The sequence below is a fragment of the Ambystoma mexicanum genome, chromosome 1p (assembly GCF_040938575.1).
Source record: "Ambystoma mexicanum isolate Mex_15411 chromosome 1p, UKY_AmexF1_1, whole genome shotgun sequence".
NCBI lineage: Eukaryota > Metazoa > Chordata > Amphibia > Caudata > Ambystomatidae > Ambystoma > Ambystoma mexicanum.
The window spans coordinates 1,380,646,497-1,380,662,208 of record NC_090921.1 but is presented as its reverse complement, the minus strand read 5'-3'; the positions used below and the strand labels follow the sequence as shown (position 1 = coordinate 1,380,662,208).

Sequence of the window (15,712 nt, the reverse complement as noted above, 5' to 3'; positions counted from 1 at the left end):
CTTTGGTAAACAATGCTTTTTTTCGATGGTCTGGCATTTCTATGCTTTTTTTTCTCGATGAAATGACTAGGAATTCTTCGTATTTTCCCCCTTTTCTTGGGTTTGTTCCTGGACTACCTGTTTGTCTCTTTCTTGGATTAGGAACAATGGACCTACATAACCCATAAAGGCTTCTGGAATCTCTTCCCCTAGCCAGGTGATCCTCCCTCGCTTATCCACCCCCAGGGTTGGAATCCAAAAGCGATGGCCCTCACAATAGGCATATTGGAAGCTGAAAGCAAACACAGTTTACTGTTGGGGGAGTGCACAGGGGCAACAGTCTGGGGGGCCACATTAGCCCCTGCAACGCCAGCTCTGGGTAGTCTTTCAAGGACTCCCCCGAGCTGGCATGGTGGGAGAAGGCACAGCAGGCGCCCTATTGTAATAAAATGCGCCCCACTCTCGTGCTGGGACCGGGAGTTCCAGCGCGGGAGTGGGGCTCATTACATTACAATAGGGTGCTGATGCGTTCGCATCAGCGCTCTATTACAGCGCTTACCTCCCCGCTCGGGCACGGTAGCTGGTGTTAAACAGACACACCACCTACAGAACACCCCCATTGTAATTTTCATCTGATACCCAATCAGTGCCAGTCTCCCCATTCAGACGTTCCAGTCTCTGGTCTACTTCCAGGGGCAAACACTTGGATATTAATTCTTCTCAGGCATCATTTTTATATACAGCTGGTGATCTTGGTTACTCCTGCCCTTGCTCTCTGACACAGGTCACGGCCGTGACCATGCATTGATCCATTCGTTACTTTTTGCACAAAGGGGACACAGTTTAGGTGCTCACCTCAAACTCGATCTATGGGCGTCTCTACGACCGTCTATGGATTCATTAGGCTGAGTCGTTCTACTCAGGATTTGAGTTAACTCACCAGCCAGGTACGCGCACAGCTATCTGTGTGATGAGACTCGCACAGGAGAAAATTGGGACACTCCAAACATGAGAGACCAAAGGGCTCTCGGGAGCCTATCACAGAGCTGCATCCCTGATGCAGCCAAAGATTAAGGAATATTAATCAGTCGATCAGGGGAAATGAAAAGGTACATTGCCTCTCATCAGAGGTGCAGCCTACAATTGTAGCCAACCTGTCGTCCTCCAGATGATTTGGCCTACATGTCCCATGATCCCTGACAGTTCTCCATGCTATGTGGGGCTGATGGGAATTGTCGGCCAATGGGTGCAGGTGGGCGTGGGACTTTATTCTTTTCGCCTGTACTTTCCATGTGTTTACCATTCAAACATTTGCCTATATCAGATTTCATGAATCTTCTTGGTAGGGTGCTGGGCACAGCCTCTCTGGCATGTTCCAAGTATTTCTCTGAGATTTTCTGTACGTGGTATGTTGTTTAGACACTTGTTTCTGTTTTCTTTCAGCTGTTTGACGGCATTGAGTGTGAATTCCCGCTCTTCTTTATCTTCATGGTGATTGATGGTAGGTGCGATCTAACACTTCTTATCTTGTTAGTGGGGAACACTGGCTTGGGTCATCATAGAGGACGAGAATAAAATGTGTTTTATATTCCCTGTAAAAATAAGATGCATAAGTCAGCGATAAAAGTCAGAGTGAGTAATGACGTTCTGTGTCAGCGGTAAAATCCAAAGGATTGTTTCTCTAACTGCATTATAAATAATGTTTAAAAAGTGCATGCCATTTTGGTTTTACCACGCAGTGCTGGCAGACTGATTGTTGATATCATCAAAAATATTGTACTTTTATTTCACCCTGGAATCACGTATGTTGCACTACAAGGTTAGGACGTAGGACAGGCGCCCACAGACACTGAATGCACTTGCTATTTGATCGCATATAATGATTGGTTCTGTAAATGTCTCCATAAGTTTCGCACTATTACTTTCAACCTTGTCTGGACACACCCTGGAGGGGCCACAATACGCCAGTACCAAGACAAGGCTAGGCACCGTAAAACCACTATGGTGGTTATGGGCGTAACCATAAACGTAACAACGTGATATAATGAAAATATTTGCTTGAAATAGTGCTTGCAAGTAGAATTGTGAAATCTTCTCTTCCACAGAGTGCTACAGTTGAGGAGCAAAGCAGGTTATTTTTTATTTTTTTGTTACCACCTTTGTGATTTGTGTCCTTTACAATTGATCAGGTAAACTCAAAATTGGAGACCCCTTCTGGTGGATCCATTTTGTTTTCTAATAAACTTTTAACACTTAACTGCGGGAGTGCTCCAAGCTTACAATGATTTCTCATGGGGATTCAGGACGGAACATAGATGCCCTTAGGTGCTCTCGGACCAGTAATCAAGAAAGAGGTTCTGTTGATTGAGTTTTGCTCAATACGCTTTAAACGTGTATATTTCATCTTCACATAAACACTTATTAATTAAATCAAGAAACCTACCTCGTTTTCTTATTCATTGAAAGTCACTGCATATTGTAATGAGCCAATGGGTCCCCGCAGTTGCTTCCACATTGGGTTCTGAATTATGGTCTTTTAATAATAATAGTTCCTGACTTCAAAATATTCCTGTCTTCGAGACAGATGCTGTAGCACCCATATTATTATGAAATAAATGAAAACTTGGATTACATGTGTTCCTTTTGGAGTTCTTTATGGCTGATAAACTAACGAGTTTCAACATCCATTTCACTTTCTCTAGCTCACTTCGCTAGCCCTCCCAGTCATGAAACCTCCATAGACAAGGCATTCCCATGGCCCCACTATATCAATCAATCAAATTAGGGTTACTTCAGTAAAATAAATACCATAACATCATATAGTATAAAAAACATCACATAAAACAATACAGCTAAAATTAATTCACATGTTCAATACCAAATATTTCTAAATAATGTAAACTCCATATCATATACATTATAAATAAATATGAACAGTTAATTCCCTTTTGGCAATTTGGTGTACCATATACAACAGCTTCCCAGAGGAATGCTATTCTGCTTTACTGTTGTCATTAGGCTATTTAATCTGGGACATTCTTGTTCTAATTCTCCATGCTCCTAATAAAATTGAGAGGTTCCCCGCACAAAAATACATTGCATGTTCTAATGTTGTTAATTCTCAATACTGGGAGAAGCTATTTAGCCCTCAATGACACACAGTGGGGGCAGACAAATTAGAAATGTTCAACATTTCCTTCACTAGCTTGGCAAAATGTGCATTCTTTATTTCCACCATTTCCCACTTGCTCACGAAGGAACCCAAAAGTAAAACCCCTCAGGAATTTTAAAAAGAGTGTTCTAGTCTCGAAAGTCCTCAATCACAAATAAATACTAATCTTGATCTAAACACATCTTTCAAATGGATTGTGTCCTCCCACGTATTCCTCATCTTTGACACATCGTTGGCCTCTGATCCATTTTTCCGCAGTAGCATTTGCTTCGAGTAGAAATTTGGCACGCCTCATTTTGTGATCTACATTGCAAAGTTCATTGACATCATGTCCTCTTCTTCCGCCCCGTCAACGCCTAAGTCCAGCTTTAAGAAATGCAGAGATTGTGGGTCAAAAATGTCTCTTGCGACCTGCTCCGCATCTGCCTCTGATGCGTTGGGGAGAGCCACAAAACCGTTGAGTGCTGTAAGTGCCAGTTCATGACGGAAAAAGGCTTGAGGGAATGGAAGGGGAAACTTCAGGTAGGGACAATACCCCAAAAGTCACCTTCCCAAACTGCTAGGCCCTTGACCGACGAGTTGAGGGAGGTCTCTCCTCGGAGGTAGAATGCCAAGCATTCTAGGTGGAGGAGTCGTTCCCATCACTCTTCTTCCTCGTCTTCAAAAAAAGTCAAAGAGGAGGCTCCGAAGGTCGCCTTTGTCGACTTCTTAATCGGACGATTCCCCTAAAAGGCTAGCATGCCCTTCCAAAAAATCGACACCGGCCGAATGGGAAGCCTTAAGGGTGCAAATGTTAAAAATATTTGACAAGCAGAGCCATGCTCCGTCGGAGCCTTCTGATGAAGCCGGAAAGGAGAGCTTCCAATCGAAAACCCACACGCCCTTGAGCCCGGGTAAAAGACCTGATCCTCATCGGGAGCCCTTGAGGCCTGATCTGATAAATCAAAGGATCACAAAAGTAATGGCGAAAAGTCAAGGTCGTCAACGCCGTCTCCACCATCGATGCCAGCGATGACCTCGACGCTCGCCAGGCCCTCGACACCTCTTAAGTCCTCGATGTCGACATCAGCGCCTAAGTCTTCGACGGAGGCTGTGCCGCAATTGGCAGCTGCGTCATCGGCATCTAGCGCCCCTCCAAAGTCTACGTCGACAAAGAAATTGATAACGTCCAAGCCTGTGGTTACTAAACTAGACAAAACGTATGTTCCACTGCCAAAAAAGGACTTTTTCAAGTCCCTTCTATTTTTGAGGAAGAAGAACAATCTAATAATGAGGATGCACCATTTGGGTTACAATACGGTACACCCAATGTACCAGAGAGCTTAATCTCTGAGGAGAGCAGAATGCAAGATTTGTGTGAAAACTTGCAAACAGCAAGTGGTGTTGATACATCCCCAGAACTGGAGTTCGGAAAACCTGAACCTGGGGAACATGCTGACTCTTCTTATCGTTAGCCTATGTCAAAGGTGGTTGACTATTTAGGTTGGAGTAGACCCTCTTTTCTTTCTGATCAAGAGAACCTTACGGACATTCTTGATTAGGGTCCTCAGACGGACCCCATTTTGCCCTTTCATGTGGCTCTACAAAAAAGGGTGACTAGGAACTGGGAGACTCCGGGGTCTAATCCGGCAGTCGACAGGAACCTCACATGAAAATGCTGCCCCTCGAGTAGCGACCCCGACTACCTGTCGAAACACCCCACTCCGGAGAGTCTGGTGGTGCAGGCAGCTACGGCTTCTTCAAAACAGGCAGCGTACCCTACCATCCCTCCATGATAGGGGCAAAAAACGCATAGATGGATGGACGAGCAAGGTATTTTCTGCAGGGAGCATGGCACTGAAGTCTGCCAACTCTACCTGTGCCCTCATAAAATTCTCGTATAATTTATGGGACTGCATATCCATGGCGGCAGGACACATTGCGAAGGGGATGAAAGGGACGGCTTCTTAGCTATTGTTAAGGACGGAAAATAAGCCATCTGTGAATCCCTTCAATCAGGGTTGGATTCTGTAGATAGCATTAGCAGAGCCATTGCTACCAGCGCTGGTTGAGGAAGTCTGGTTTTGCACCTGATGTGCAATCTCGACTTCTCAACATGCCTTTTGCGGGTCTTATCTTTTTGACAACAAGGCTGACGAGAGCTTCGAGAAGTTGCCGACCTCAAAGGCGGCAGCCAAGTCTTTAGGCGCCGCTATAAGGCAACCTCATCCTTTTCGTCCTAGTGCACAACCTTGGAGGGGTAGATCTTTTCTCTAATACTCCTCAGTTGGAAGGGCGAGAGGAATGGCCAGTCAAAGAGGCCAGCGAAGACTCCCTCATGGTCGACGAGGTATAAATGCGTAGCCAGCACAAGCAGCAGCCTCCTTAGCATTTGCCTCTGCAACTGTTGCATCAAAACTACTTTGAGGACTTGAGTCACAGTATACCGGTGGGGGCAAACTGACTCAGCATCTAGAAGAATGGCTAGACATTACTTCGGGTGCTTGGGCTCTGGAAACCGGAGCGAAAAGGAACAAGGGATGGTACTCACCATATTTTTTTATCCCCAAAAAGGACAGAGGACTAAGACCCATCTTGGACTTGAGATACTTGAACAAGTTTCTCAGGAAGGACAAATTCAAGATGGTTACACTTTCTCAAATCCTCCAGGACCTCTAACTCCAGGATTGGTTGGTGTCATTGGACCTTCGGGATGCTTATTTTCATGTGCCAATCCATCTCAAGCGCAGAAAACACCTGAGGTTCGCAGTTGGCGGTTCTCATTTTCAATTTCGAATTCTGCCATCCGGGCTGACTTCCGCCTCAAGGGTTTTCACCAAGCTGATGGCGGTAGTGGCAGCATATCTGGAGGGGTGGGGGGGATTCACGTCTACCCATACCTGGACGATTGGCTGATCAGGGCACGTTCTGTCAAACAATCCTAGATCATCTCTACATCACCTGCCGCTCTCTCCACAAGCTGGGCTTCTCCCTCAATTACAAGAAGTCACATTGTGGGATATATTGATCCACTCAATGCATTGCCCCACATCATTGAGCTGCATTTGCGCAAGAAACAGCAACCTGGCTGTGCTGGCTCCTGTGCGCCCCAGGACCTCAAAACTGTGTTTTGGCAGCGACAGAAAAATGGCTGCACCATCTTGCCTCACACACTTCAGGCAAAATGGAACAAGGAGACACTTGAAAAAGTAGGCCAGTGTGTTCTGAGAAATATTTATGGAATCAAGGGAACCGGCAGCACTGCATTGCTGCAAAAGCCAAAAATTCCCCTTCCGAATGAAACATTTTCACCCTTCAAAATGCTGCTTTGGTGCCAATTCCACCTGTCATTCTGAAACCACTGTGAATAAAAAGGCCCAGTCAAACCCACTCTCAGAGAAATCAAAAGCAACTTCATTTTTCCCTCGCACGGGAACACGCCTTTATTTCTTGACAAAATGTATCCAGGCGCAGCAGTTCAAAGAGACTTTTTACTCTAGCCAGGTAAAGGAGAATTGTATCTATACTTAAGATAAGAGTCCTGCTGCAAGGAAAATGACTACAGCTGCCAAGACAGTGGCAATCTGAGGAGCTGCCAACCAAATTAAAGAAATAAATGATAGCAGTTTTTAACACATGTGGAAAAATGGGCTGTGCTGACTGAAGAAAAACAAATGACCTGTTTAAAACTCAATTGTTAATGAAAGCCTGCTTAGCAATGTAAAGGAATTATGTTAGCGGTAACAATACACACATAGGATATCTTCTGTCATAGGTTGGTTTATTTCAAGACCCAAAGTAAGAAATTAAACAGTTTAAAACACATAGGCTGGAGTTGCAAGCTCTCAGGAAAACCTGTTATTCTAGTTGCCAGCTATAAAACTCCTCCAAGGAAGGGAGATACACCCTAAATCCAGGACATGTAGGTGCGAAGTGCCAGCTTGAAAAACTTTGTATAGGATAGGACAATGAAAGTTCACATGCACATCAGTCATTCGTCTGTGCTCCAGGCTGGGACAATAGCAGTCCTGGGACACTCACCTGTCAAGTGTCAAAGGACAATAAAACCTTCAATTAAGAGTGGAAACCCCCTTCCCTGAAAGGAATTGACAGCTGCTTGCAGTTGAAGGAAGAAAAAAAAAACAGGATCAAGTAACAAAAGGGCTGCCTTTTGGTTACAGAGACTATGTTACAAAGAAACTTTAAAGACTCTTATTTCTGTAGCAAGAATTAGCAGAAATGTAAAAGTTTGCAGTGTTAAATCTAATTTTGGGGGTCATCTTTTAAAACTTGGTAGAACTCATCGCTGCATGGGGAACAGCAGTTATGAAATATGACAGATTCCCAGGAAAGTATTAATGAGGCAAACATAAGATTTTGTACATACATCCCTAGGGACAATTCGCATTTGTGTATAAAATTGTGGAATTTTAGGCCAAATCTTTAATGTGTAAAATTACCAAAATGTGTCAGAAAGCCGAAACAAGGTCGCACAGACTGGAGGTTTGGACTGAAATGTGATCCACCTAATATGTAACCTGTGTGTATAATTTGCCAAGCGATTACCAGTGAAAAAAATGTAGGTTTTTGGCAAAATCGGATTTTAAGTAAACTAAATTTGGGAGTGTTGGGACATTGTAAACCTCACCTCATAAATCTGACATCATTCCCTTAGAAATCCAACCAGCAGAGAGCAAGGCGGAGATTACTACCCTTGCCCAATCCTATTGTTAGGGGCATGTGTGGTAAAGCCTGCCCCTGTCATATACTGTGATGATGTCACCTGGCATTATAAATAAGAGCCCCTGACAACACACACAGACTGATTCCTGATTCCCTACGCCGGCATTCTGTTCCTGTCCTGTTCCTGTCTTCATTTTACATTTATTCATCTAGACTCCAGATCCCAACCACAAGGCCAAACCTTGCTGATCTTGCTTCAGCTAGGCCTCAATTCTAAAATAATCCCAATATCCAAGGGAAACGCTGTGGTGTTTTGGGAAGCATCCTGAACTAACCTGGCTTGCCACTCACTGCATGCTGCTGCTACCCTGATGACCTATAGTATCCAGTAACCAGAATTGCCAGTCCAGAAGAACTACTCTTTGGTTTCCAGTCCCTGCCCAGCTGACCCTGTCCTGCTGATTTTGTCTGGCTGTCCGGTGTTAGACCGGATCCGTGTGGCGACCGAGCGCTGACTGTCCAAAATCAAAACTAAAAGCGGACTGTGAGTATCAACAGGAACCATAGAAAACCATAGCCTAACTTGCCTTGCTTTGATCCATCCCAATCTCTAAGTCATCCTATCCTTATCCTGATCATTGTAATATTATCAAAATCATTCTTGAAACCCTGCTTTGATTTCTTGTGCTAGTGCCAACATCTTTAATCATTTTGTCTTGTAAAATCCTGAGCTATTAATCCTGTTTGGAGTGATAGGATTGGGTCTGCCAGGGCGGGCGCACAGGTGCTAGGGTTGAACTCGCGAGTCAACCCCAGGGCTTACTGTGTCTCAATCTGGTAGCCTAGCCTGAATGCCCTAGTGTAGAGTAAAACTGTCCTTGTCCAAATTGATTTCTTTTCCTTTCACTCCTTCATTTTCTCAAAAACGTACCTCACTAGATCTTGCATAACTCACACAATTTAACAATTTAACAGCTAGAGAACTCATTTCACTTTTATATTGTACCTATGATCCATAACTACCCCCCCAACACAAAAACCGCATTGCGATTTACAATAATACACCCGTTTATATTAAAAAACGTTTTGGGAAATTCAGGCGGGATTTGCAAAAGTGTGTTAAATTTACAACGTGTCATTTTGATTATAAACTGTTTTCAATCTTCCATTCAATTTCGAACTGTATAATTTAGCTTGAGCCATTGCTTGTGGTTGTTAGTATCTTTCCACTGCTGCTCCAGTAAAGAATTGTTTTTGTTTCAAGAGTTATACCCATTCATTCATTTATTCATCCATTTCCGAGTGTCAGTTCAGCATTGCCAGGGTTTGAAATCCGTTTTTCTCTTTTGTTTGGGGAGGGAAGGTCGGATTTAAATTCTGGTTCTTGTCTGTCATTCCTGATTACATGCTGATTCTGTTAATCCGCTTAAAATTGATTATTTGTGGGTTGAGGGAACATTGCAGGGGGAAATTCTAACTCCAGTGCTATCTTACCTACCTAAAATAGGGCTGCTATTCCATGGTGTTTGGAAGTTGTGTCAATAGAAGGTTAAACTAAGTGCTTTGCTTACATTCATATTCGTCTTATCACCCCATTGGTGATTGCTGACCCATATTAAAAATGGTATGATTTCTTTTGAATTTTAAAATAAATAAACAAATATTACATGTTATCAACCAGCCTGGTTCATGGTCCATTGTGACTCGTGTATTTGAAAAGGGGGTGTGATATGAGTGGTGTATCATCTCAATATAGAATCTATCACACATAAGCATTTCAATTGCACACTGCATACTGGGCTGAGACTAAGGTTTGCGTCGCCTGATTGAAATCCTTAACAAATTATGATACCTTCCCAAAGACTCCAGTACATCGGAGCCGTGCTAGATACATCCTTGGGAAAGAGCTCGCCACCCGAGGTGATGGTTTAAGACATTCTTCAGATGGTGACCAAATTCAGAATGCCCGCAGTCTACTGGCCTTCGATTTTCTGAGGTTTCTCGGCCTCATGGCGTCCTTCCTTTTTCTGGTGCCAGAGGCTCGCCTGAGAATGAGATCCCTTCAGTGGGCTCTAAGAACTCAATGATCCCAGTTCTCAGGAAAGATGTCGGACCGACTTCAGATTCCTAACAGGGTCTCACAGGATCTTCTGTGATGGGCCTGCAAGGACAATATTCTGAAGGGAGAACCCTTTTGACAACCATGGCCGGAGATTACAGTAGTGACGGACGCCTCACTCATAGGGTGGGGAGCCCATGCCAACGATCTGTCAGCGGTTGTTGGTCTCCATCAGAGTCCAAACTACATATTAATCTGTTGGAGCTGAGGGCAATCAGACTAGCGCTGAAGGCCTTCCTGCCCTCTAGCCGGGGAAAGAATGTCCTGATAATGACAGACAACACAGTGGCCATGCATTACCTCAACAAGAGAGGAGGCGTAGGGTCACTTCCACTGTGCAGAGAGGCAATGCAGCTCTGGTATTGGGCAATTCAAGAAGGAATCTTCCTATCGGCAGTTCCCCTAGGGGAGGAGAACACTATGGCAGATGCTCTGAGCAGGCAGAGCGCAGTGTCCTATGAGTGGGAACTAGCTCAGGAAGTTCTTCAAGAGGTCTTCTCCCTTTGGGGAACCCCTCAAGTGGACCTGTTCGCAACCAGTGTCAACCCAGAAGTGCAAACTGTGCTGCTCCAGGGAATTTCCTCCGAGAGGAGCTCTAGGAGACACGTTCGCAGTGGACTGGGAGTTTCCAGTCCTGTACGCATTTCCTCCAGTCCCTGTCATTCCTCATTTCATCAGGAGGTTGAGAAGGTTTGAGAAACGCATGATCCTAATTGCCCCAGATTGGGCCAGAGGGAGGCCCAAGCCGAGGAAATAGATCTACCACCAACTCGTTGCTTGGAGAAGCGACTGACCCTGAAGGAGTTGGAGGCGGATGAGCGAAGAGCTCGAGAAGGAAGGTATTTAGGAAGACAGAGTTGAAGGTATTGAGGCCCTAGGCCCCACAAGGCCTTGTGGACAATGCAGAGGGTTTTGAACTTAATCCTTGCAGCGACTGGGAGCTAGTGCAGAGATGTCAGTCCTGGAGAGATATGATCCCTGGGCTTGAGGCCAGGGACAAGTCTCGCAGTCCTGTTCTGGATGAGTTGCATAGGGCGGAGAGTAGAAGCAGGCAGATTTAGAAAGAGGCTGTTGCAGTAGTCCAGCCTAGAGAGAACCAGAGCTCTGGAGACAGTGAGCTTCTGGGGGAAGGAGAGGAAAGGAAGAATACCTCTAAGGAGGTACAGCTGGTAGTGAGACTTCCTAGAGACGTCAGAGATGTGAGGAGAGAAGGAGAGTGTGGAGTTGAAGGTGACTGAGGTTTTTAGCCTGGCAGATGGGAGCAGGAAGAGGGCCAAGAGAGGCCGGCCAGAGAGTGACACGAAAGGAGGGAGCGGGTGTGCCGATGAGAAGAATCTCAGTCTTGCTGGCATTAAGGCAGAGGTCATTGGTGGCACACCACTCCTGGATAGCAGACAGACAGTCAGAGATGAGAGACGAAGAAGAAGTGGCTGAGTGTCGTCCGCATAGCACTGGAAGTTGGGGCATAGAGCGGCAATGCGGTAGGCAAGAAACGCCAGGTATTGGTTGAACAGCCAGGGAGAAAGGTTAGACCCCTGGGGGACACCACAGGTAGAGATAAAGATAGAGGAGAGGAAGGACCCAAGTTGCACCTGAGAGGGTCGATCAGAGAGGAAAGACGTCAGCCACGCCAGGGCCTGACCGGTGATACCAAGGCCATCACGGCGACGGTTGAGTAGAATGGCATGGTTGACCGTGTCAAAGGCAGAAGAATGATGAAGCAAGATGAGGACACAGGCGGTGTTGGAATCAAGTTTGAGAGCAGGTCTTCACGGATGTTCAGAAGAGCAGTTTCCGTGCTTCTGGCAGCTCTGAAGCCAGACTGATGGTCATGAAGACAACCGACAGATTCAGTGTGAAGATTAAGCTGGGAGATAGCCAGGGTACATGGGCTATGCCCTCAGCCTTCTGCAAGCACTACTGCTTGGATTCTAGTTCCAGGTCGGATACAGCATTTAGTCAGGCAGTGTTAAGGAACTTGTTTTGCTACAAGGGGCAGCTCTCCACCCTGGGGCTACAGTCAGTTGTAATCGCCCATACAGTATAGAGGAAAGGGGACAGGATGGAGGAGTAATTTTAAGTTACTCACCGTAGTGACTAACGTACCACTAGTCCATAGTCCCCTTTCCTCCATACGTCCCACCATCCTCCCCCCTAATAAAACTAGTGTTATTAAGCAATGGTAATATGTCGACGCTTCAAAGCGGACTGAGGAGTGGCGCTGGTGGGCGGAGTCAGGGGAGCACATGGTCCCAGGGCTGCTCCCCAGCGCACATCGAATTTTAAAGGGGAATTAGATGTTTTGGGTGAAAATGATTCCGTCTCCCATCCCTAGCGAGGGACGTCCATACAGTATGGAGGAAAGGGGACTAGGAGTAAGTCAGTCACTACGGTGGGTAATCTATAATTTCTGTAACAATATATCAGAGAGACAAAGAAAGAACTGTGAAACTTGGTGAGAGGGTTAGTTTAGGGGTAACGTGTTTGTCTTGTAAGGAAGGCAACACAGGTTTGAATCCCAGTCCTGTGCTTAGAAACCAATCTCTGGTATTAAGCGCGTTATAAAATAACAATTCTAATTATATCTGTAAGTGACATTGTGAATGATTGTGTGAACAGAGAGAATCGCCTCTATCTCTATCTCTACCTGTGGTATTACCCAAGGGTCTAACCTCTCTCCCTGGCTGTTCAACCAATACCTGGCACTTCTTGCCCACTGCATTGCCGCTCTCTGCCCAAACTTTAAGTGCTATGCGAATGACACTCAACTCATTTTCAGGCTCCTTTCAGCCACTCTCTTCTTCCTCTCTCATCTCTGATTGTATGTCTGCTATCCAGGAGTGGTGTGCAGCCAATGATCTCTGCCTTAATGCCAGTAAGCCTGAGATGCTCCTCATCGGCACACCTGCTCCCTCCTTTCCTGTCACTCCATGGCCGGCCTCCCTTGGCCCTCCTCCTGTTCCCACCTGTAAGGCTAAAAACCTCCTGTTCATCTTCGACTCCACACTCTCCTTCTCTCCTCATATCTCTGACGTCGCTAAGAAGTCACACTACCAGCTGCACCTCCTCAGAGGTATTCTTCCTTTCCTCTCCTTGCCCCAGAAGGTCACTGACTCCAGATCTCTGGTTCTCTCTAAGCTGGACTACTGCAACAGCCTCTATCGAAATCTGCCTGCATCTACACTCCGCCCTCTGCAACTCATCCAAAACAGGACTGCAAGACTTGTCATTGTCCTCAAGCCATTGGATTGTATCTCTCTAGGACTGAAATCTCTGCATTGGCTCCCAGTGGCTGCGAGGATTAAGTGCAAAACCCTCTGCGTTGTCCAAAAGCCTTCTGGGGCCTGTGGCCTCAATACCTTCAACTCTCTCTTCCTACATATCTTCCTTCTCGAGCCCTTCGCTCATCTGCCTTCATCTCCGTCAGGGTCAGTCGCTTCTGTAAGCAACAAGTTGGTGGTAGATCTCTTTCCTCGGCTTGGGCCTCCCTCTGGAACAGCCTCCCTGCCTCACTGAAACTTTAGGAGGACCATCTCCGATTCCAGAAGCACCTCAACACCTTCCTCATTGCTTCTGGTTTCTCTCCTCCTCTCCCCTGCTAAACTCCTGACTGAAACCGAAACTGCCCTGGTCATCTGGCTACACTTTGTACTCGGGCCCAGTTCCCCTCCCCGCCAGTTGCACACCTGCACTGCCTCATGCACTCAGAGGCTGTTCTCTATATTCCTACAGCACCCTACCAGCTCCTGACACCTGATGTCTGCACTTACCCCGGTACTTGCCACCGCCCAGCTGCACTTCTTATTTATTGTCTTTTATTTATTTTACTGTTATCCTATTTACTGCATTGCCCCCTCCTCTTTCCCCTCAAACTTTTTCCGTTTCCCCCCTCCCCTGCACTTGCAGGATCTCAATGTCACCTGGCCTACTAGAATCATTGTCTCTGTTCTTTCCCTTGCCTCTTTGCACCTTGAAACACTTGTGCATAGGCGCGTTATAAATGCCATATCATATCATATCATTAGGGGAAAGGTCCTCAGCCTTGGATTTCTAAAATACAGATTAAAGGTATTGTGAAAGCTTAGAAGACCCCAGAGAGAATATTGTTTGAATGAAGACAAACCCAAGGGAAAAGCCATCTTCCTTGTATTGTGGAACATTAAAGATTGACATCTTTGATTCAACAAGAGAAATCCTAGGTCAAGGGAAGACCCCTTTTTCTGGTTGAACTTTGTACCTTTTTCTTTTCTTCACTGTGAAAGACTTTGTTTGGTATTTTGAGAGGAAGCTGTTGATATACAGCTCAAAGCCATTTCCCTGTCACGTTATATTAAGTTTAGCGTGTGAGGGTCGTCCGAACTCCCGGCCTCGAGGGCCGGATTCTTACAGGCATTTAGGATATCCCTCATTAATATTCATGAGACAGAATTTGGATACATTCATAATCACCATATGCAAATTTATCTTCTGAATATTAATTAGGTATATTCTGCAAACAAGTCAGGATTCTGGCCCTTGAGGACAGAAGTTGGACAACCCCGGTGACGGAGAACTCTTTTGATTTAGGCATCCTGACGCAGCCATTCATTCATTTTATTGAAGTAGGGAAACCCCTCATAGAGTTAGGGGCAGATAGCATTTTCCCAAACCCTTCTTTTGTTTTGATAATAAAAGCCGTCTTTGAACTTTAAACCTGTAACTGTATCCAAGTCTTACTCTTGATCCCTCACACAGAGATGAGCTGGGTTTTGATTATATGATAAAATGCCTGTGGCTGAATGCTGCTGTAAAAACGTTTGTGACAGAATTATCAGTTTTTATCTCTCTCTCACTTCATCAACTATCTCTTTGCTCTTTAGCCCCCTGTTTTTGGGGAAAATGGGTCAGAGCAGAGAAACCACCATGCTTACTCACTGCGACTTTCAGAACCGAAAATTGGACTTTGCTTTCAGGATATTTTGTTTACTGCCTTATTTGTCATGTAAAATGATCGTTTTGTCTTCTAGCATGCAGTAGGTTTAAGCTGGATTTTATCCAGGTGCTGATCATTGCATACCCCTGCTTCAGAATGTAATTATTTCTTAGCTAATAATAGGGCTGCTAATTGCTAGAGTGGGTTAGTGCACATTCGAATCTTGGTTCTTGGGTTACTGGTTTCCATCTCCATCGCTGACATAGCGAAGGAAGTGTCATTGCCATACGTTCCTTTACTGCACCCTCCCTCAAAAGTACGTGCCGTGAAATCCGCATTGCTGCCAGTGTTTGCAAAGTCTTTGCATCCGTTCAAGACAGATCACCAGATGCTTAGCTCAGCCTTCGCTTTCCCCGACCTCACTGCTTTGTGTGCTGTTGAACATTCAACGTTCATTTGTGATTCATTGTTCCAAATAAATGTATTTTGCCAAAACAGAGATATCATAACAAACTTCCTAGAGAAAAATGTGGCAGCCCCAGATTTCGCTAAACAAGACAGATGGTGCAGACCCAGTGATTACATCGAAAACAGATGTCCAAAATGTCAAATCAAAAATAGTTTTTTTGTTTTGCATGAATTTGTTTTCTATAATCTTTCCAAATTTCACAAGGTAATTTCACGTTCCTGAAACTGGCCCAGAACTGTCAAAAGCAAGTTATATTGTCCTATACAAGATTACTACAAGAAAGGCAATTCGTTTTTTTCACTGGTGCTCAGACGCTCTGCATCAGAGCAGAAATGTGGAAAAAACAGAAGCAGGCATACATCAAATCTGACTCACTCATGCATGCATTGTGTTTGCCCC

At 45.2% G+C, this 15,712-nt stretch overlaps 1 protein-coding gene across 7 annotated transcripts in view; it reads left to right on the top strand.

Annotated features, from left to right (window-relative positions):
• The window catches only part of PHKB (phosphorylase kinase regulatory subunit beta), a 2,092,963-nt gene that overhangs the window by 1,174,243 nt on the left and 903,008 nt on the right, over positions 1–15,712 (top strand). For all 7 annotated transcript variants that reach the window (XM_069607056.1, XM_069607058.1, XM_069607055.1 and 4 more), the window contains one exon: positions 1,423–1,480. In XM_069607056.1, the coding sequence (XP_069463157.1) occupies positions 1,423–1,480 (58 nt within the window). The remainder of the gene's footprint in view (positions 1–1,422; positions 1,481–15,712) is intronic.